The 24,744-nt window shown below is 39.2% G+C and overlaps 1 protein-coding gene across 2 annotated transcripts in view; it reads right to left on the bottom strand.

The window, feature by feature from the left end:
* cd276 (CD276 molecule) overlaps positions 1-24,744 on the bottom strand; it is a 111,195-nt gene that overhangs the window by 61,552 nt on the left and 24,899 nt on the right. For both annotated transcript variants that reach the window (XM_058388124.1, XM_058388125.1), the window contains exons 3-4: positions 19,212-19,559; positions 12,998-13,294 (exon numbers count right to left, since the gene is read on the bottom strand). In XM_058388124.1, coding sequence (XP_058244107.1) covers positions 12,998-13,294; positions 19,212-19,559 — 645 coding nt within the window. The remainder of the gene's footprint in view (positions 1-12,997; positions 13,295-19,211; positions 19,560-24,744) is intronic.

Genomic DNA, 24,744 nt, shown 5'->3' with positions numbered 1-24,744 from the left:
CATTTTTTTCCCCATAAACCTTTGCACAAGGAACAGACTGTAAATAAAATGTTCAGAATAGTACTAAATAACTTCCTCATTAAAATACAGATAAGTTTGCATCCATGTCCAGATGCTTTTAGAGCTATCATAATGACTTGGGGTTCAAACCCAGATGGCTAGCGGCTATGACAGGTCGCTTAAATAAGGTTCAGCTAACTGACACAGTGTGTACACTCCGCATTAAGCGATGACACAAACACTCAGTATGAATTTCCATACAGATGACTGCGTTAACATCTGAGGAAAGGTCAGTCTGCTCGAGATGTTATGAAGCGTGTAAGAATCATGTGTGTGTGTGTGAGCGAGAGAGAGACAAAGAGAGAGAGAGAGAGAGAGAGAGAGAGAGAGAGAGAGAGGGAAGCTGTCTCTCACAGGACCGAAGAGACTGACCTATGTGAGGGAGAGATAAACATCGAGGTTTATTATCATGAAACATTCTTCAGGTTACTTGAAGCCTGTTATGTGTCACAAATTAGAAAATTTTTTCCTGTTTTTTCTAACGACAAAATCTAACCTATGTTTTCTAACCATTGCTAAAAAGATAATTCCACATAAATGATCATCTGTTCAATTACAGCATCATTACAGAACTGTACTCATACTAAATGCTGAGAATAAACTGAATTAGAGTGCAAGGTGTTAATATTTACATCCATGAAACCAATGAATTTTTGCAAATAACTACCAAAGGGATTTCTTTTTACTTGAATTAAAAAAAATCATAACAATAAATGTAAAATATTTATTTGTTTATTTGTTTGTCTGTTTTTCTTTTATATATATATATATAAATAATATATTTTATTTATATATATATATATATATATATATATATATATATATATATATATATATACTTTTTTTTTTTACATGTACATATGTAAATTGTATTTAAATTACATGAAAAATAATTTTTGCCAAAAAAAGACTTAGAGGACTGAAGATCTGAGCAGCTGGACAGTCAGACGTCCTACAAAGGAGCCTGTTAAAATACTTTCTTAATAACTGAATATTGCTTACATTGAATATTATCAACATATAAATATTCATCATGACATCCCTTTTTTTTCGATTGGAAAAGCCATGAAAAATCTAATTTAATATATTCTGCACAACAATTTTAACAAATGTGGCCAAGCAAAAATATAGAAATTCAGGATATAAATGATGTATTTTAAACTTGTAGCATGGTCCATCGTGTGAATGCAGTGTTTTTATGCCATTCCATATTTGTTATTTTGAGGAGTTTTTTTTGTTTGTTTGTTTGGTTTTTTCTATAGCCCAAATCATAAATTTCAGGAGGACATATTGGTGCTTAGAAAATGTGGCACTGAACACCTGGATATTCTAAGGTCTACATCAAGCTTTTGGCATCGATTTCTCTCTTGATTTACTCGCCTTAAGGATTGAAATTTTGAAAGAAATTTGCATTGGCATACAAAGCATTTTCATCGTACGAATGAATCAAACCGAACCAAACCGGACCAAAGGGCGGCTAAGTTGCGGAGACGTCCGGGAGCCGTTCAAAACTTGCTTGCATCAGTGTAAAGCCAAGCGAATTTTATTTCTGTCAATGAAAGCTGTTTGGAAAGAGTCAACCCACGATACCAACATTGCCCTCGGCATGCGTTCAAAAGCTAGGTGATCTTTGGCGCATCTTTTCAGACAGATTGGTGGCAAGAGTAATCATCAGTGAGGTTTAATGTGTATTTATGATTAAAGTGTTGGAAATTTGTAATATTGCTAATATTTTTAGGTGGCTGGAACGGATTATCTGCTTTTATTTTATTATATTTATTTCTTATGTGAAAAATCATTTCGCAATACAAATCTTCGCCTTAAGAACGAATTAAATTCGTATGCCAAGATTCCAGTGTACATAAGTTATTATTATATTGCATTTTTTCAATGTTACACAGTGATTATCATACACAGCTCTCTGAATAACATTAAAGTCATATAGTTAGTCTATAGTCAGTCTGGGGTCTGAAGCCTGATATGGTCAGTTTCAGAACTCATCACTTAATTCAACTCTGAATGTGGTCCTATATGAAAATTTGTCAAGGTTTGTCACAAAAATTACTGTTGCTATCTACACGGCTTAACCAAGCCACGATGAGCAGCATACAAATTAAGTTTAAAAGATAACAAAAATGCCCCATTTTTGCTTAACAACTTCCTTTCTTCTTTGGGAGGAAGCCATATTGTGTCCATGTTTAAGTTTCACTTCACACCCTACAATCAATTACGGCACTAAACGAGAGAAAGGAGCTAGCTAACAGCAGCGCCGCAAGTCTCCGGGTAAATGCCTAATGGAAAATACATTACACCAAAAGACAATAGGCTTTGTGTATAGGCCGACATTGATTTAGACTGTTTTAAAGGCCCGGAACAAAAGCAATTTAAATAAGGTAGCAAACATGCTTTGCGGTGCTCATTTATGCCCATATCTCCTGGAGAGTTTATCCCAAACATAAAGGGATGTAAATAAATGAGTGGAGCCTTTGATAAGGACAGCCCGGGCATATTAAGGAGGATACTCACTATTTAGCATTTAGTTAAAAAAAAAAATGCTGAGAGTAATATCCTTTTATGTCTCTGTGCAAAGGCAGATCCCTATATAAAACTACTCTCTCGGACAGGAGTTAACCCGGGTGTAAAGCACGCCTTTTCTTAAAATTCAACCTATTAAAAATGTGGCATCTATTTAAAAAGAGGTCACCTGTTTTGAATGAACAATTTTATTCAGGCTGCAAAAAGCAAACTACCGAAGTCTCCTTCTCAAAGTTATCTCCTTCTTAAAGCTACTGCAATGAGGAAAGTGGACAAGAAGCAGTAAAGGTGATGAAGATTACACACTGCTGCTTACTTATGACTGGCCTAGTGTCACATCTGAGCACAAGCGATTATGAGATTTTTCTTCATGACACACTTGCGTTCACGTACCTCATACAGATATTGTCATTTGTTAAATATATGAGCCGATGTTTTAGTCATTTACACCACAGTGCTGCTGAATTCTGATTGGTTAGAAGATACTGATTTATTAGAAGTTTGGCCTCTGAGCTTTATAGTCCAAGTGAAGAAGGTGTCACCTATAGCTCTGTCATTCCAAAGGAAAAAATGGGATGTCTAATACTCCTAGAGAAGGAGGTGTGGCCTGTATTCTTAACAGTACCGTGGAAGGAAGTGTGAACAACTTTAGAGGTAAGTCCCAGGGATGGAGGTGTGGCCTCTATTTCAGAAACTCCCAGTAAGAAAGGCTTGGCCTTTATGTGTAAGTGTTCCAGTGAAGGAGGTGTGGTCTCTATGTCTACAGTTCCACTGAGGGGGGTGTGGCATCTATGTGTAGGAGTTCCAGCGAAGGAGGTGTGGCCTGTATCTGTAAGAGTTTCAGTTAAGTAGGTGTGGCCTGTATCCATAAGAGGTCCAGTGAAGGAGATGTGACCTCTATGTGTAGGAGTTCCAGTGATGGAGGTGTGACCTCTATGTGTAGGAGTTCCAGTGATGGAGGTGTGACCTCTATGTGTAGGAGATCCAGTGATGGAGGTATGACCTCTAAGTCTACAGTTCCATTGAAGGAGGTGTGACCTCTGAGTCTACAGTTCCAGTGATGGAGGTGTGACCTCTGAGTTCACAGTTCCAGTGATGGAGGTGTGACCTCTATGTGCAGGAGTTCCAGTGAAGGAGGTGTGACCTCTAAGTCTACAGTTCCAGTGAAGGAGGTGTGATCTCTGAGTCTACAGTTCCAGTGATGGAGGTGTGTCCTCTATGTGTAGGAGTTCCAGTGATGGAGGTGTGTCCTCTTTGTGTAAGAGTTCAGGTTAAAGAGGTGTGGCCTCTATGTGTAAGAGTTCAAGTGACAGAGGTGTGACCTCTATGTCTAATAGTTTGAGTGATGGAGGTGTGACCTCTATGTCTAACAGTTCCAGTGAAGGAGGTATGACCTTTATGTGTAAGAGTTCAAGTGAATGAGGTGTGGTCTCTATGTCTAATAGTTCCAGTGATGGAGGTATGACCTACATGTGTAGGAGTTCAGGTTAAAGAGGTGTGGCCTCTATGTGTAAGAGTTCAAGTGAAGGAGGTGTGACCTCTAAGACTATAGTTCCAGTTATAAAGGTGTGACCTCTATGTGTAGGAGTTCCAGTGAAGGAGGTGTGGCCTCTATGTCTACAGTTCCAGTGATGGAGGTGTGACCTCTTTGTGTAGGAGTTCCAGTGAAGGAGGTGTGGCCTCTATGTCTACAGTTCCAGTGAGGGAGGTGTGACCTCTTTGTGTAGGAGTTCAAGTGAAGGATGTGCGACCTCTATGTGTAAGAGTTCAAGTGAAGGAGGTGTGGCCTCTATGTCTACAGTTCCAGTGATGGAGGTGTGACCTCTTTGTGTAGGAGTTCAAGTGAAGGAGGTGTGACCTCTATGTGTAAGAGTTCAAGTGAAGGTGGTGTGACCTCTATGTCTACAGTTCCAGTGATGGAGGTGTGACCTCTTTGTGTAGGAGTTCAAGTGAAGGAGGTGTGACCTCTATGTGTAAGAGTTCAAGTGAAGGAGGTGTGGCCTCTATGTCTACAGTTTCAGAGATGGAGGTGTGACCTCTATGTGTAGGAGTTCCAGTGATGGAGATGTGACGTCTATGTCTACAGTTCCAGTGAAGTAGGTGTGGCCTCTATGTCTGAGAGTTCCAGTGATGGAGGTATGGCCTCTAAGTCTAACAGTTCAAGTAAAGAAGGTGTGACCTCTATGTGTAGGAGTTCCAGTGAAGGAGGTATGGCCTCTGAGTTCACAGTTCCAGTGATGGAGGTGTGACCTCTGAGTTCACAGTTCCAGTGATGGAGGTGTGACCTCTATGTGCAGGAGTTCCAGTGAAGGAGGTGTGACCTCTAAGTCTACAGTTCCAGTGAAGGAGGTGTGATCTCTATGTGTAGGAGTTCCAGTGATGGAGGTGTGTCCTCTTTGTGTAAGAGTTCAGGTTAAAGAGGTGTGGCCTCTATGTGTAAGAGTTCAAGTGACGGAGGTGTGACCTCTATGTGTGGGAGTTCCAGTGAAGGAGGTATGGCCTCTGAGTTCACAGTTCCAGTGATGGAGGTGTGACCTCTGAGTTCACAGTTCCAGTGATGGAGGTGGTCTCTATGTGGATAGTGGTCTCTATGTGTAAGAGTTTCAGTAAAGAAGTCATTGCCTCTATGACTAAGAGTCACAATGACAAAGGCATGGCCTCTATGTCTAACAGTCCCATGGAAGGGGGCGTGGCCTCTGTGTCTATCAGGCAAACTGACCCCATCTACCAAGATCACATTTTTTTTTAAATTACACTGCATTGCATCATATTGTGCAGCACCAATCACACTGCACTTCAACACTACTTTAATTATCTTCCATTGGATCATTGATCATGTATCAGAATGAGAGATACATATCCTATAACAAGCAGCTGAAATCCTTTATCTGCGGCAATTTTCAGCAGGTGTGAAAACTTTAAGTGTGTTGAACTTTAAGGCGCTTGTCCCCAGCTAAGTGAGATTATCCCATTATCATAATGTTCAGCAATTTATTTGAACGGTGGCAGAAAGTTTAGGCTGTAATTTTTATTTTTTTTTAAATGACATTGCTACAATGATCTGGAACTATGTAATGTAATAACAGATTCGCCTTGTTCTGTAAAAAAAAAAACGGCTCACGCAGTGTTCCCAGGGAGACTAAAACAAACATTAGGAAAGCTTTGTATTAACAAGATTATTACTAGAGGTGTTGAAGTAATGTTTATAGTTACATAATGTAAAAAATAGAAGATTTAAGCGCTCGAACGTTGCAGGAACCGAACGTTTTCGGCTAGAACGATTCCGTACAACGCTGCACTGATGCACTAATAAAAGGCTGGACTGAGGAGCTTCTCCTGGCTTGCGTTAACAATTCGAGACAGCTGATGACAGTTCCCATGAGAAATGTAAAAATCATAAAATCTATAAGCACTTTAGTTGCTTGGGAATAAATCAGATCAGAAGGCATTGTCAGGAAGGCAGAAGTATCAACCCTATGAACTGCACTAGTTATTAGTATTCACTTTGGGTACAAATGAAAGATTCAATACGAGTAGCCTCGATACTGAGAGGAAGCCTTTTTCGCTAATTTGATTAAGTCCTGCCCATGAGCTCCTTGCAGTATATATGTTTTGTTTATTTATTTATTTATTTATTTATTTATTTATTTAGCAAACCTTTAGCTCGCTCTGATTTTAGGTTATTTATTCAAGCGTGGTTAGCACGGCGAGGCAGCGGAGGCCATATTTACAAGGAGAAGTGCTGTTTGTGCTTAAGACAGTAATTAATCCCGAGCTCCATCAGGGGAACGGCGCAGAATACAGCTCTGCTGACAACCCACTCATTTAGAGCACTGTTTCTCCTGCCTCTGCATGCGCTAATTACAGTTAAATTAGACCTGGAGAAAAAAAAAAAGTGGTGGGAGGATGAGAACCAGGACTGATACAGCGTTTTGTTTTTGGCTCCATCTTTCTCCGTATCCCTCTCTACTCCCCTCCACCCCAATCTCTTTTTCATTTCAACCCCACAGCTATGTTCGTTCCTCCTCTCTCTCTTGCTTGCTCATTTTTTTTTTGAGGTTCCTGCTAAACTGTGCCCAGCTCTGTCAGGTAGTAATTTGGGAGGATGCATATGCCCGGAAAAGCTATGGTAGCAGATAGCGAGAGAGAGAGAGAGAGAGACAGAGAGAGAGAGAGAGAGAGAGAGAGAGAGGGGACAGGGGAATGTGTAAGGAAAGATAATGGCACAGCAAGGCAAAATTCCCATCTCCATAGCTTGGTTGCAAAACGCTCAGGTTAGCTATCAAACTTTGGAATTGTGTCTATCTCTGCATGAAGCTGAATCGCCATGGCAACAACAACAGAATAGTTCCACCGAATCATTAACATCCTCAGCATTGCATGAGGATACAACAGTGGCATGGAATTCTCAAATCTGATTGGTCAGAAGGAGACAGTAGTATAGATTTATATTCATGTATATATGAATATAGGGAGTCTCCAGTGTCAGGGTGTTGTAATAGTCAAAAGTTTTCAGACATGGGAATGCATATCTTTATTTATCTGAAAAATAGAGGTTGCTGAGTGAACAACTGTTTAACAAAAGTGATAACATGAACTTGTTTTGGAGAAGAACCATGTATGGGTGTGACGGTCAGTTGTCCAAAAACTTTCGGATTTGACTCAAAGCAGCGGACATAATAACACATAACACAACAATGAGCTGATGAATAAGGACAATATCTAAGGGACCTGCTTTTAAGGAAAATAATCATTAGGTTCAGTCATTAAGTTAAGTTAAGTTTGTGTTATCACTTAGGTTATAGCAGCTATAGAACGGCCATTCACTCATTTTTCTTCTTCTTTCTCATGAAGATAATTAGAAAGATGTCATGTTAGAGAAATGCACCAACTATTTTATCCCTCATGTTGAAAACTTGCTGAATCCGTCCATAATGTCTCCTTGAAAAACCTTCCACGATTGTACAATTTTGCGAAAGATCCATCTACAAGTCCCTTGAGTAAGTTGTTACTATGGAAACGATAACATATTAGAACAAATCTATTAAGATCCCATAGGCCTGTGATTTGTCCTGACGTCCTATTCAACACCTAAATTCCAATACTCTCCAATTCATTTCTCTCTCTCTCTCTCTCTCTCTCTCTCTCTCTCTCTCATCTAAATTTCCTTCTCTCCATTTAATTTTTCTCTCTCTCTCTCTCTCCCTGTCTCTCTCTCTCTCCCTCTCTCTCTCTTTTTCTCTCTCACTCATCTAAATTTCCCTTTCTCTCCAAGTCATTTCTCTCTCTCTCTCTCTCTCTCATCTTCTTTCAATCATCTATTCTCTCTTGTGTTGCCCTTCCGACGTTCTCTTTCTGTTTATTGGAAAACCCTTGACATTCAGTTTATTTACGTTTTATTTCATTTTACCCAAGACGGCACTGAGAGCCAATTACTTAATTGCAGTTACTATAGAAATCAGCTTCGCATTGTTTTCTGAATATCATCAATAGGCAATGTGGACTTATTGATATTTCTATTTCTAGTACTGTAGAGATCAAACAATAAATAAATTAATTAAAATAAAATAAAATAAAAATCCTGTAATGCAACATGTAATATGTTACTGTGTTTACAGACAAATTTTTGTATGAGTAAATTCTGTATTGAAATTTTTTTCCTAAAAATTAATTAATAGATTTAATTAAAAAATAAATAAATAAAATATATATCATATTTTGTTTTAATAATTTAATTTAATTGTTTTAAACAAGTTTATTAAATTGTTTTAAATATTTTTCTAAATTTTTTTATTAATGAAATAATAAAGACATCAAGTAAACAACTAAGACTAATAAAATTAGCATTTAAAAAAAAGGTGACTTTTGCACAGTACTGTATATCATCATTCTGAACATCAAGCCCACGTTTCTTTGCTGAGGCACTTTGAGACAGTGAGGCTTTTTTTTTTTATTTTCTATTTTTTTTGACGTTTGCGGTCACCTTGACTAAGAACACCAAGTGTTATTCCTTCATATCAGCTTTTTCTCCTCACAAACAAGACTACACGATAAAATCTAGAGAACTTCATGTTGCCTCTCTCTTCGACGCACTTTTAGCATCCGCGAATATTAACGCCGTTAAACCTGTGGATCCTTTTGAAAATGTTTAACTTGAAGAGAAGAAGGGTCTCGTTTATCAAAGTGTGTGCAAACAAGTACCAAAGCTGTATTTATCACACACGCGTACGCACAGCTCAGTGCGGCAGCCATTAGAAAAAAGTGAAAGCCATACTCATTTGCATAAAGAAACGCCCACAAGTTGCCATATATGGTAAACGACTTTCCTTTAAAAATAACGTGTGCCATGCTTGTTATAAATGACTAAGAAGATGAATTTCCCTGGCGATAAAGAAGAATACTTATTTACAATGTTTACAATAAACTCATTGCATAAGTATGTACACCCCTACATTAATACTTTGCTGAAGCACCTTTTGACATCTTGACTTGGCAATATTTTCCGATTCGTTCTTGCAAACTGCATTCTCGCGCTAGATCTCCTGTACACAGACTAGTGCTTCTGGTCACCCAACAGATTTTTTAGCTGGATTCAGATCTAGGGTTCTGGTGAGGTCTTTATCTTCTTTAGGTTAAGTCCCTTTGTTGATTTGGACGGATGTGAGTCTGTGTGTGTGTGTGTGTGTGCGTTCTATTTCCACAATTACGTTTAGAAGCTCTGTGATAGCATAAACGTTCAGCTGCTGGATCTAGAAATGCGATTTAACGTGGTGTGAATGATACGATTGAAGGCAAGATGTGCTCTTATTCAACTTGTAGTTATCCAGCTTGAGAAACGATGCAGCTAAAAGCCCAAGAATACCCGTCAACTAAAACTACACTGGGCAAAACCACTCATGACTCGCAGTATAGAGTTTCTAGTGCTGTTAAAAACACAATCCTTTAGCAAAGGCTACTGTGTAACAGTAAGGTGTGTAAAGCTGTAACTTTTATTTTTCCAACATAAGAACAGAAGGCATTAGGTTGGATTTATTTATTTATTTATTTATTTTTAAATTAATGGATGTGATTTTAGCATCATCCAATGAGTGAGATTTGAAATTTATTTATTTATTTATTTATTTATTTATTTATAATCCATGATTCAATTGATTATTCCATTTTGATGCCTTAATTTAAGATATTTTTTTTTGTCATTGTTTTTCTAAGCATTAGTCTCCTGATTATATCCTAATTCTTCAGTCATCTTGCTTCTGGTGAAACTGCAGTGTTTTGATCGACCAGAAAGATCTATAACATCCCACAAGATTAACTGTAACTAAAATGAGATTTTAAAAAACAAGTGCCATGTGACGTTCTTTAATAGAAATAAATTTGCTGTCAACCGGGAATCTTCTGGATGCCATTTTTTTCTGGCTCTAGCTAGGAAAGAGTGTTTGAAAAGCCTGACTCCACACTATATTTGCTGTTGAAAAATGTCTGTGCAAACGTAGCTTAGGTCAAAATTAATTAGGCAACTTGTTGACCGTACAGCAGCTGGTGTAAACAAGCGCAAATACATTTTCAGATCAAACAAGGCGTGCGCGATCCCGACGGCTCAGAGACGCGAGCTGCCGCTTGTTTGCTATCAGTTTTTTTTTTTTTTTTTGGAGCGTCGTTGCCAAGCCGACGGGGCTACAGATGGGCGAAGCTGGCACCAGAGCCCCAGCCTGCAGCTTACAGCCCACTTGTAAGAATGCCAAGTAGAGATTTCTAGATGAATGTCCCTAACCCTCTTCATGGAAATTTTCACTGATGATGATAAAGATGGTCATCGCTTCCTGACGGTGCAGCTTTGGTCCCGATCCTAATAGTTAAATTTACGACGAGCGTGACGAATTCTGACTGCTCGGCTCGGCGTCTTTAAAGAGCCAGTCAGGAAACAGCAGAGCGTCATTAAGCCTTTCAGACGTTTTCCAGCTTGAGGTTCGCTTGTAGAACATTTATCAAGGGCATCTGACACGGCTCGGGAAGCAAAATGGAAATTTATGTGAATTTAATTTAGTTTGCGTCCTCATTTGCATACTGCAGAATTTTCTGGATAGTAACACATTAGCGCGTAATGAGAAACATGGTAACTTCTCACTCTCTTCGACAGCAGCTTGGAAAGCATCTACGAGGTGAGAACGACGCACGCGAGGTGTTTTGAAGCTTCTTATCGATGCGAGCACTGACTTTTACACCAGTTTTAAGAATATTTTTTTCTTTTGCTCATTTGGTAGCTTTAACTCTACAGAGCTGTATTTCACAGCCTGGGATAAAATGTAAAGGCGCTGTCTGTTAACAATTTAAAAAATAATCATATCTGTATGTTTACATGGATTTCAACCTGAAGTGGGCGTGACCTAAAGTACACTGATCAAGCATAACATTAAGACCACCTGCCTAATATTGTGTTGGTCCCTCTTTTGTTGCCAAAACAGCCCTGACCCGTCCTGCACTGTGTATTCTGACACCTTTCTATCAGAACCAGCATTAACTTCTTCAGCAGTTTGAGCAACAGTAGCTCGTCTGTTGGATCGGATCACACGGGCCAGCCTTCGCTCCCCACGTACATGAATGAGCCTTGTCCACCCATGACCCTGTCACCGGTTCACCACTGTTCCTTTCTTCGACCACTTTTGATAGATACTGACCACTGTAGACCAGGAACACCCCACAAGAGCTACAGTTTTGGACCACGGACCCCAACTCCCAGCAACCGCCTGCACTTTCACTCTTTCAGAAGGTCCCCAGCTTTCTTATTATGTTCACCGGTGTGTAATTACGTATGTTTGGTTTGCATCCTCTGAGATGAGATAATCTACCCTCTTCCACATGCGGACGCTCGTGATTGACTACTGCCACTTTGATTTACATGCAAGAACGTGTGACATCTCGGCTCTCACGATCGTCATGGATTCAAGCTCACAATCAACTCACGATGATCCGTTCTTCCTAAATTACAAACTGATTCATGTTTCACGTGTCCAGAACACCTTCTAGGCTGAAAAAAAAGAAATGAGTTTTAGCATCATCTCCGTCTTTACATATTTACTCAGGTGCCTTTAAACTGTAGTCCCCATTGAAACACAAATCAGACGCTGTATCGTTTACAAGTGAAGGGATGTCCCTCCGCTTTTCAGTATTAATTCCACCTCATTTACATTCTCGCTCCTCTCTGTGGGTGTTTTATATTTTTTTTTTTTTCAGAAACTTGGCCTAACAGCGCTCATCTTTTTCAGTCTAATTGCTAGCGACGGCGCTTTCGGCTGTGTGTTTTCACTCTAATGAAGTCACCTGCGTACACACACACACACACAAACCCATGTAGTTATACGGTTCTCACGTATATAGTTTTTGTTACAGATGTTAGGAAAGCAATAATGGAAAATGTATGAGATTTGTGTGATCAAATGTTTTATTCCTCGTACAGCACAAGAAAGAAAGTCATGTTGTATATCATGTTTTTTTTTACTGATAATCCCTCCTTTACGCATGATCACAAGCATGAAGAGGCTCCGAAAGTTAATATCAAGCTTCACATCTTTCCTATTTTTCTGTCTTTATCAGCCACAGGTTTGGGCTGCGTCCTCAAAACCTTTATTACTCCATATATTGGCGATTCTAGAGATTGCAGCATTAAAGAGTTATTCTATACAAATACATTGCTTCACCTATTTATCCCAGATCCATATACTTGCCAGACCAACGTCAAAACAAGTCCGAGGTCATCCGAGGCCATCTCGCCGTTTGAATACAAATCTCTGTCCAGTTCCGTTTTAGCAGAGTTAAGTGAAGCCTGTCCTTTTTCATCTTTTTTTTTTTTTTTTTGCCGTCAGCCCCATCCCACTGTCAGCTTTACAATTTGCCAGACCACTGAAGCTCAACCTTATGACCCCCACTGACCCCCTGCTTTGCTGTAATATCTGGGCTAAGCCAGAGATAAATCCAGCCACCTTCTTTTCCACCTCCGTTCCCTCGGCTGAGCCCGAAAGCTGGGATAAAAGCTTTTTCTCATTTTATCAAGATAATCTGAGAAATAATCACCCTCTCCACTCATTTAGCAAAGTGGGAAAACTGATGGCTATGCTTATTGGATCATTATTGGACAATCCATTATTGTCTTCCAGTTTCATTTGGCAGAGAACAGTCATCTGAGAAACAGGGAAACACCATCAGTGCTCCGATTTTAATTGACTCTTGATTGACTTTAGATAGTTCTGATTAACTTTCAAATGATTCAAGGCTCTCAAGCCCAGAACGAATGATGTTTTCGAGAGACGACGACGCTCGCGACGTCGTCTCCCGTGTACCGTAGTTGAGTGGTTGACCTAGAAGGGATGAGCGTGACGGATGATTGACAGCTAGGAAATCTACTCACCCGTGATGGTGACGGAGGCGTGACCCTCATCCCCTAGAAGCGGGTTGGTCAGTCTGCAGCTGTAGGTGCTGTTCGGTTCGAGGACCACCGTCAAGACGCTCCTGATGGTGAAAAGACCCTGCTCGTTGGCTACTGGTGACACGGTGACGTTCTCCGTCAGGTTTTGCCCGCTCCCGTCCTGCCACAGCACCTCGGCCTCGGGGTAGCCGCCATACGCCAGGCAGGTCAGTGCTACGATGTCGCCTGGCTTGGGGTCGGTTTCGGTTTCCCAGGTCACTACTGGTTTGGAGTAAGGGGCTGAAGAGACACAAAGATAAATGACTCTACACTCGGAATAGTGCAGAAGAAGGAAAACAGAATATCCGAATATGATGTGATGTTAAAATATAATATTTTATTTTCCCAAGCTAGAAGTGACACTTTCTAACCAGTGCTACATTAAAAAGGAGTTGTGTGAGAATAAAATTCTATACAAATTAAAATTTTACTTGTCACATACATACACAGTATGACACCATACACAGAACTACATTTAAAAAAATGCTTTTCGGCTGTCTGTGAAAAAAAAAGAATAAATCAGAAAATAAAAAATAAATTTAAAAAATAAAAATAAAAAATAGAAATATAATTATAAGTACCACGAAAGATAAAAAATACATAGAAAATATAAAAAAAAATATTCCAGTGTTGCATGATGTAGAATTGTTGACAATTCTCAGTATATTAAAGCACACTGGGAACTGGGGAAATTGGTGTGTTGTTTCCATTCTCACTGTGCCTTCATGCTAGCTATCAGAGGTATTATACGGTCATTAATTATATCATGCTCGGGCTATATTGTCCGGTTAACTGGCAACAGCGTTCTCCCAGCTTTAAGCAGTTGACCAGTGAGTTTATTTTGAGTTTATCTCAATTACGGATTCACTAAATGTCAGAAAGTAAGTACTTACTTGTTATTGATCTTTTTTTTTTTTAAATTTATGGGTACCATTTTTTATTGGTATTTTTGTTTGTTACCCAAAATTGCAAAAATAAATAGCAATAGATTTAAATTAAACAAACCAACAAATAAATGAATAAATAAAATAAAAATTGAAAGACAAGATAGACAATTATCCTTATTTTCAGCTCAGGATCCAACAATGTATTAAAAAAGTTAAGAAATTAAAAATTTATTTTGCCTTTCAGAACAAGTCGTGTTCTGGTGCCACCCGATTCGCCCTGCAACTCTGCAGACATTATTTTGCAGCCATAAGCAATGAATAAGATTTTTATATATATATATATATATATATTTTCTATTTCTTTTTTAGTAGTAATAGAAACAAATTTGAGGAACAAATATTTTGAGCGATCATTATTCCCCAGCATGATCAATTCAAAAGTACACCCCCAAGTTTAAGGGATCATGCCTCCTGGTCTCATTACTTCTGAGTTCACCGCTGTAAGATGAGGAGGGTGGAGATATAGCTGGTGTGTTTCACCCTGGGAACAGCTTGACACATCTGCTATTAAAGTCTTAATTATGTTCTGGGAGCTTTGCATAACATACAGCCATGTGTCTCAACATCAGATGGAACCATTAGCTGACACGCGTCTCTCCTCCCGTATCCTGGAGGGACCTTTACTTTTAGATTTTTGTTCTTTCTCACAGTTTAAATGGGCCATGGGGAAATCTGTGCGTTTTTTGCGGGTGAAAGAGGTGAGAAGGGTCGGTTCTCTCATGTGGAGAAACACCAGAGCTGTTTCAGCTGAACTCCCAGAACCAATCAGTGCCCAGCAAACAAAAAGGCCCTCCTCTTTGGTACGAGGGGAGCAAATGCAATCAAGACGCTCCTAGGTTCGATGGAAAAGAGGCGGGAGATGTCAGAGAGGCCAAAACCCACGGCAATGTCCGTTTGACTGACACGCGGATCTCTGCGGATTTCTCCAACCTCCAAACACGCCGGAAATGCCAGCTAAATATAATACTGTCTGCAAATCTCAAGCGCAGCATCCGTCAATTCATCAGCACCGGAAAAAAAGGCATGATTGTTTTTCCTGCAGCCTTGCCAAGTGCAGAAAAGCATTTCTGAGCATTAACATCGCTTAATGAGATGCGTCTTCGGAAATGAAAAGAGCACTTTGGTCTCTCTGAAGATGCACAGAGAAAGAAATTGAAGGAGAGAGACGCGAGACAGGGACAGAGAGACTGCTAGCAGATGCAATCAACAGGGAATGACAATATATCATTCTAAGTGCTGGTGCACTTAGCTATAAGAATAAGAGTATATATATATACTGTATACCTGAATAAACAAAATTGTCTCATAAAGAGGTCAATCAATATCACAAAAACAATCAGGATCAAACCGTCAGGTTCTGGATGCTGATCCAGGTATAACTGCTCATTCCAGGTTATTGACTGGTGCTAGTTTTGAGTCTGTTAAACATCTTGAGAATAATGTTTGAAGGACAACAAAACCTCCTTGGCTAAAAAGGGTTTTCAGGGCACCCACCAATAGCAGTGCCTTTTTTGTTTGTAGACAAAACTAGTACTAATAGAACAGTTGGTCACTGGCCTGATGTGACACTCCTACAATCCAGGAAGAAGATGACATCATCACTTCCGAGTGATGGCGGGGGTATGGGGATAAGAGATAAGAGATAAGATTTTGGAGGTAGTATGATGGCTCAGTCCTTAAGGTTTTGAGTTACAGATTCGGAATGTTGTGGTTCAAAAGGTTCCAAGCTTAGCGTTAATACATTTACGGCATTTAGTAGACGCCCGTATCTAGAGTGACTTACATTTATCTCTTTTATTCAACTGAGCATTTGAGAGTTAAGGGCCTTGCTCAGGGGCCCAGCAGCAGTAGTTTGGCAGCCCTGGGATTCAAACTCACAACCTGTGAGCATTGTGAGCATCAGAACTGGACCACGGAGCAATGGAAGAAGGGGGCCTGGTCTGATGAATCACGTTTTCTTTTGGATGGCCAGGTGTGTGTGCATCACTTACCTGGGGAACACATGGCACCAGGATAGAAGGCAAGGGCTATGGGTAGAAGGCAAGCCGGCAGAGGCAGTGTCATGCTTTCTGCTGGGAAATCTTAGGTCCAGCCATCCACGTGGTTGTTACTTAGACACGTACCACCTCCCTAAGCATTGTAGCAGCCCATGTACATGCAAACGGTATTCCCTGATGACTGTGGCCTCTTTCAGCATGATAATTCACCATGCCACAAAGCAAAAATGTTTCAGGAATGGTTTGTTGAGCACAACAACGAGTTTGAGCTGTTGACTTGGCCTCCAAATTCCCCAGATCTCAATCCAATTGAGCATCTGTGGGATGTGCTGGAAAAACAAGTCTGAAGCCCCACCTTGGAGCCCACAGGACTTAAAGGATCTGCTGCTAACATCTTGGTGCCACAGCACACCTTTGGGGATCTAGTGGAGTCCATGCCTCGACGGGTCAGGGTTGTTTTGGCAAGAAAAGGGGGACCAACACATAATCATAATGTTTTTAAATCCCAGCACTGCTAGGCTTCTACTGCTGAGCTCTTGAGCAAGGCCCTTAACCTTCAACTGCTTATTTGTATAACGGAGATAAATGTCAGTTGCTCTGTATAAGGGCGTCTGCTAAAGTTTTAGCTGTTCTTTATTATAAAAATGTTTTATAGCAGTCTACTCTTAATTACTACAAAATCTATAGTCAAATTTTTAGACACTCACATTTTCACATTATTCTATGCCACATATACTGTAGTATCATGACTAAATAGATGAACGACAGGTTTTCTTTTCTTCCCCAAGCATCTGCTGTTTACTGTAAAAGACAGTATACACACTACACACACACACACACACACACACACAGGTTGCTCACTTTCTGTTTACATCAAGCAGCAATTCTGATCACCGTGTAATTATCATTAGCATTACAGTTTTTTTTCTAAAGTATGAGATTTGCTTCATTGCAGGCTCACTTAATGTCAAGGCTTTTTCTCTCTTTTGACGAAGAAAGTGCCATTTTAACCACCAAACTTTTTTCACATGCCTAATAAATACAGCCAACTGATGTTACACACGTGTCGCACCTTAGCTACACTCATAGAGCTTATTTCGCATGAATACACTCCAAATATCCTCTATTCACCCTGACAGAAAGAGGAAAGTTAAAGTAGGAAAATGGAGATGACACACATTACTAATCTGAGATGAGTGGGCGGGGCTTCTAGAGGGTGTCAATCATTCCAGATTAATATGTTGGTGAAATGTACACCAGTTGTACTTTTTAATATCCATGTCATACCTGGAAAGGTGCATGTAGTGTAAAAGTTCCCCCTAAAATTAATTACATTGCAATAATCTTATACTTAAACATTATACTGTATATTATACTGTTTATACTCATAATGAAGATTATACAGTATCCACATTTCCAGCTGAAAGAGATTTAAAGAAGGTTAAGAATGTATGAAATGTAATGGTTGAGTATAATGGAACACATATGACGGAAACTTTGACTGGCCTCCGTGACTACCGGACTTGTTGAGAACTTTTGGGATTATGTGGAACAGCAGGTGAAACATCAACACCAAATTACCGCCACGGACTGGACGGCCATCGCATCCATTCAGTAAAAGTGTGGGCTAAAATTGACAGGAACTGTCTCAAGACACTGGTGGCAAGCTGACAGGAATGGTGCTGATATTAAGGTGAGCAGAGCCATAAGCAAGTATTGGGAATCCAATATTTTTTTAAATAAAACTTACCAATCGTCTCCAGATCATAATACAATACTTTACATTTATCTTTACATTTAAAAAAAAAAATATTTAGACCTTCAAAAATTTAGCATACTGATAAATATATATATATATACATATTATATAAATACAGTTGCACATTAGCATATGAATGCCGAAGTTACGCCCACGTCCGAAAGCCGTTCATTGCATCATTGGAAAGCCAAGTGAAGCCAACCAAAGATAGTTCATGATTTTACGTTTTTTTTTTATCAGTCAGTGAAAGTTGTTTCAAAAGTCAACCCACGATACCAATGTTGCCTTCAGCATGCTTTCAAAAACTAGGTGATTTCACAGGGCAGTCTGTTCTACTGCTAGCCCAAGCTTGGTGGCACGACTTCCTGTAAGGACCATTCTTGACATGGAATGCTTGGCTTGGGTCAGTTCTTTGTAAGCAGCCATACAGTTTACATACGCTTCGTATTGCAAATATTGCTCATATTTTTGGGCAGCTGGAACGGATTACGCATTTACATTATTTCTGATGGGAAAATTCGTTTCTCAAAACAAATTTTCGCCTTAAGAACTCACATGCAGAACGAATAAAAATTGTATGCAGAGGTTCCACTGTAATAAAATAGTAACAATAAATATCTAAAATATCATTTTTAATACGTTAATTTATAAATTTGGTTTTCTTTAGCTTTACTACATTTGTCCTTTAGTTGCTTCCTGTTCAGGATCACCACAGACAATCCACAGATTTTGATTTGGCACAGGTTTTACAGTACACCCGATGTCCTTCCTCACATGACTCTCACATTGCTTGCAATGCTTGGGACCGGCACTGAGAGTTAAATTATCAGTAGCTAGGTTGGTTCAGTGCCTTGAGAATCAAACCCGGGTCTCAGCAGCGAGAGCGTAGGATCCTTACAGTATGTGATACTACAGTGATTCAGTTCAATAACTCTAAATCCAAATGTGAATAAAAGTAATGTAAAACAGAACTCTCTGTCTCTCTTTGTCAAATATCAGAAGGGGTAAAAAAAATATACGATGTCAGTGATTTTGACCGTGACATGGTTACTGGTGCCAGACGGCTCCTTTGAGTATTTGAGAAACTGCTGATCTCCTGGGATTCTCGCACACGACAGTCTCTAAAGTTTACACAGATTGATGGGAAGAAAAAAGAAAAAGAAAAAACAAAACGCATCCAGTGAGTGGCAGGCTTGTTGAGAGAGAGGACAGAGGAGAATAGATGTGAGTGGTTGAAGGTGACAGGAAGGCAACAGTGGCTGTAATAAGCACTCTTTACAACCGTGTCGAGCGGAAAAGCATCTTGGGACATCAAACCTCGAGGTGGATGAACGTCAACAGGAAAAGACCTCATCAGATCCCAAGATTTGGAAAAAAAAAAAAAAGCACTGGTTGATCTTAGATTTAAAGGTTTATACTAATCTAAAGTGTAGAAAGAATAAACCGTGAATCACCTGCCACCTGCATGTACATGGAATCCCTGCTGTATTTGTCCACTTTAACGAAGCACGTGTAGCTGCCCTCGTCTGCCACTCGGACTCTCCTCAGCAGCAGGGACGCGTTACCGGACGCTAACTCTGCAGGAAACAGACTGGTCCTGTTAGAAAAGCGCTCATCCTGATCGACGAAGCGGTCCTGCTTGTCATAGTAAGCGTGCACGCTCCTCTGGGTGTCAGCCAGCTGCCAGAAGACGCTCAGCTCGGACAGGCTAAAATTCTTAGCCCCAGAGAACGTGCAGTTGAGGACGGTGTCTGTCCCGTAAAGCACCACCACTGGGAAATCAGGGACGTGAACTTCCAGAGCTAAAGAGAGAGAGAGAGAAGAGAGAGAAGAGAAAAGAGGATACAAGTTTAATAAGGCTAATTACTGGAACATCAAAGTCACAACATCAATGTTTCGCATCGCCATCATGAGGAATGTCCTGTATTAGAACATGAATAATTATCAAAAGGGCTTGTTTGTAGGCAGGCTTTGATATATAAGGGGAAAAAAAGCATCAGCACTTCTATGGAACAACGTGAAATTCCCAATTAGGCTGCTTTCATGATCCGACATCTGAAGCGACATCACTCATGTGTCATATGCAAACAGACTGACGGGGTCATTCACAGTACACACACACACACACACACACACATTTCTTCAGTGGCTGTGTCTAACATTCCATCATAAATAATAAGGCCTAAATAAAGCTCTACATTCTGCCCCTATTATTCACAGCTATCATTTTCTTCTCCAGGCCAAATCTCCAGACCAAACAGAGGCGATACAAGCCACAGGCCGAACAATCATCCCGAGCACATGACTCCTGACTCCTGTCTGATGTGTGAGCTGAGATCTAAGGGTTGGATTAACCTTTTTGAACAGTCTACTCTTATTTTAGGAGCCTGGGGTGCTTATTACGATTATTTGTACTTATTAGTACTGCAGTTATTACTACACACACACACACACAAAATCTGATTTCTGCAATCTCATTAACAGGCCATCGTCCACTTATGTGATGTCTTTAAAAATGATTCATGAGGCTGTAAAAGTCACTTACTTTGCATATTTATTAAAGAACATGTCATTTTTATCCCTTTATAGTTACATTTACTGTTATGGGCCCTTGATATAACAGGTCCGTAATGTTACAGCCCCTATTGTTTCTCTCCCTTGAAGGTAATGAGAGAAAAAAAGGAAAAAAATCGCAGCTTGTTGCAGCTTGAAATCACAAAAAAATAAAGCTCTCTGTCTTGAAATATTCTCCTGTGGAGTCAAACATACTGACTGTTACAAACCATAGACACTGGAGACTCCATTCCATTAATGTGAAATAACAACCACCTTAGAGAAAGCTTCCGAGTTAAATGACCAACTATCTATTTTTCTTTGTTCAACTGAATTCTTAATCAGTTTAATAGAATTGTTATTATTATTTCTTTTATGTCTTTATTAATATGAATATTATTATTATAATGATTATTATTTCTTTTTATATATTTATATATTTTTGTATTTCTTTAACATATTTATTATTATTTTTCTTATTTTTTTCCTCATTTTTTCTTTTTAAGTATTTATATATTTTATATACTTTATAATTGTTATATTATATATGATTATATTAAAATATGATTTTATATATAATTATACTATTTATATTTTTTCTTTTACATATTTATTATTATTATTATTATTATTATTAATTTATATGTTATATATTATTTAATTTATTTTACATACTCGTTATTATTATTATTTATTTTTTATGTATTTATATGTTTCTTATTACACACACACATACATTTATTATTTATTATTATTATTATTATTATTACTATTGGAGCATCTGCCCTGTAAATTGGCTATTACTATAGTAACAATAAAGCACTAATACAATCCTGAGATTCATTATTTGAATAAAATAATGAAATGCTCAAGACGTGTATAAGAAATCTCAAAGACGGTGTTAAGTCCCGACGCCTTCAAGCAAAATGCTGCTGACCAAATGTCCAGTGCAAGAAAGTGATCCGCTGTGCTTATGTGTAACAGTGAGGCCTGCTAGCTCAGCGTGTGTCAGGGAGCAGTGTGGAGTGTGCGACTCGGTGGGAGAAGAGCTTTTGACGTCATGGAAAGTTAAGTTCTCGAGGATCGCTGCGCTCGTGGCTGGGTCTGGAGCAGCGGGATGCTCTCTCACACTGATTACTGATGCTTCAATCAGCTCCAATCTGTTTGCTTACGGGGGGCAGACGTGCCTCTGACGTGGGGAAGCGGACATACGTGTGTTGAAGGGATTACGCGGACTTAAACAACAAAAGCGACAACAATATGTATAGCTCACACTCTGAGATGATATTTTTAATGAAAAAACGAGCCACCACTTTCTCGTACTTGCGTGTCCAACTCAATATACATCGCCGCTGAAGCTAAAGGCCATTCAAATGAACTCCAAATCCTCCTTCAAACATTTTTAAATATAATTCTGCACTATGGCTGGAGTAAAAGCAGGGATTAAGAGTGCTGTAAGGGTCTGGGGACCCTCGAAATACCAGAGATAATTGATCCAGGACTGAAAAGGACAGTGTGTGTGTAAGAGGATGGAGTGAGTGATCTGTCTGGTTAATAAGCCTAGCTGAAGGATGAGTGGAAGATGGAGATGGAGAGTGAGGTATATATATATATATATATATATATATATATATATATATATATACTGTATGACCTGTATCGGTTATTAAAACCTGCAAAAAGACTAACCCCAAACTCTCTACACTCTACTTTTAGCTCTCGCTTTTCAATCGATGACTCTTGTCACTCTTCTCTTCCTGCCTATCTTCTCATTATCTGGTCGTTTCTGCCGTGTTCCATTATTTCCGAGATCTACGTCTCTTCCTCTTCCTCTCTCTTCCTGGATCACACCGCTGGACCTTGTGTATCAGTCGTTAATGTTAAGTGGTGTGTAAATGTTTACTGCAACAGAACAACAGAACAAGAAATTCCTAGGAGATTTGCTCAGGTTTCAGTAACTCAGAGTGCCTTTATTTCTTTATCCTGTTATCTAGATCTCTTACCGAACCATTCCACCAACCGCAATGATTTTTAGGAATGGATGAACTGGATAGCAAATGCAATTTACAATAATTTGAACTCAAGGCTAATTGTGTCAAGAGGGCTGGCTTCACCCACCAACAATTCGATTCATTTCAATTTTATTTCTGCACGGTTTTTAACAATGGCTATTGTTGAAAGCAGTAAACTGTAAAAATTCATAATAAAAATTCTATGTTTGAAATTGTATTTTTTGTTGATAGATTGGTGACGTGGGTGGTCTGTTCTATTTTTAGCCCTAGCTTGGTGGCACGACTTCCTGTGAGGACCCTTGACCCTTGAAAAATGGTAAGATTGGTCATATTTTTGGGTGGCTGGAACAGATTATCTGCATTTACATTATTTCTTATGGGAAAATTCATTTCATAATAAAAATGTTTGCCTTAAGAACTCGCCTCCAGAACAAATTAAATTCCTATACCGAAGTTCCACTGTACTTAAGAGGTTCTTTAAGTTCTAAGTTTTTCTTGCTAAGTCTGGTCCTTATATATTATATAATATAAAATATATATTTTATATGTGAAGAACGGTTTTGAAGATAAACTATTTTAGATATTTGACCTTGCTGTGACCTTCATCCTTCTAATCTAGTTAGTTCATGTGCTGGATTCAGTGATTCATTGCTATTTCCATATCAATCCTAGAAACCTTCAAATACTCGCTCTACAAACGTTCAACCACTTATTCTTTATTCGTTTAACCATTCGTTCTACAAACCCTCAAACACTCGTTCAACAAACCCTCAAACCCTTAAACATTCGTTCAACAAACCCTCAAACCCTTAAACGTTCGTTCAACAAACCCTCAAACACTCATTCCTCAAACCCTCAAACACTCGTTCAACAAACCCCCAAACCCTTAAACACTCATTCCTCAAACACTCAAACACTCATTCTACAAACCCTCAAATCCTTAAACACTCATTCTACAAACCCTCAAACCCTCAAACACTCATTCCTCAAACATTCATTCTACAAACCCTCAAACACTCAAACACTCATTCTACAAACCCTCAAATCCTTAAACACTCATTCTACAAACCCTCAAACCCTTAAACACTCATTCCTCAAACACTCAAACACTCGTTCTACAAACCCTCAAACACTCAAACACTCATTCTACAAACCCTCAAATCCTTAAACACTCATTCTACAAACCCTCAAATCCTTAAACACTCATTCCTCAAACACTCAAACACTCATTCTACAAACCCTCAAACACTCAAACACTCATTCTACAAACCCTCAAATCCTTAAACACTCATTCTACAAACCCTCAAACCCTTAAACACTCATTCCTCAAACGCTCAAACACTCGTTCTACAAACCCTCAAACACTCAAACACTCATTCTACAAACCCTCAAACACTCAAACACTCATTCTACAAACCCTCAAATCCTTAAACACTCATTCTACAAACCCTCAAATCCTTAAACACTCATTCCTCAAACACTCAAACACTCGTTCTACAAACCCTCACTCATTCCTCATTCTACAAACCCTCAAACCCTCACTCATTCCTCATTCTACAAACCCTCAAACCCTCAAACACTCATTCCTCAAACATTCATTCTACAAACCCTCAAACACTCAAACACTCGTTCTACAAACCCTCACTCATTCCTCATTCTACAAACCCTCAAACCCTCAAACACTCATTCCTCAAACATTCATTCTACAAACACTCAAACACTCATTCTACAAACCCTCAAACCCTTAAACACTCATTCCTCAAACACTCGTTCTACAAACCCTCAAACACTCATTCCTCATTCTACAAACCCTCAAACCCTCAAAAACTCATTCTACAAACCCTCAAATCCTTAAACACTCATTCTACAAACCCTCAAACCCTTAAACACTCATTCTACAAACCCTCAAATCCTTAAACACTCATTCTACAAACCCTCAAATCCTTAAACACTCATTCTACAAACCCTCAAATCCTTAAACACTCATTCCTCAAACACTCGTTCTACAAACCCTCACTCATTCCTCATTCTACAAACCCTCAAACCCTTAAACACTCATTCTACAAACCCTCAAATCCTTAAACACTCATTCCTCAAACACTCGTTCTACAAACCCTCACTCATTCCTCATTCTACAAACCCTCAAACCCTTAAACACTCATTCTACAAACCCTCAAATCCTTAAACACTCATTCTACAAACCCTCAAACCCTTAAACACTCATTCTACAAACCCTCAAATCCTTAAACACTCATTCTACAAACCCTCAAATCCTTAAACACTCATTCTACAAACCTTCAAACCCTTAAACACTCATTCCTCAAACACTCGTTCTACAAACCCTCAAACACTCATTCCTCATTCTACAAACCCTCAAACCCTCAAACACTCATTCTACAAACCCTCAAACCCTCACTCATTC

Source organism: Hemibagrus wyckioides, linkage group LG04 (assembly GCF_019097595.1).
Source record: "Hemibagrus wyckioides isolate EC202008001 linkage group LG04, SWU_Hwy_1.0, whole genome shotgun sequence".
Taxonomy (NCBI): Eukaryota; Metazoa; Chordata; class Actinopteri; order Siluriformes; family Bagridae; genus Hemibagrus; species Hemibagrus wyckioides.
Note: the sequence above shows the minus strand (reverse complement) of the source record. Positions and strands in the feature narration are given on the sequence as shown.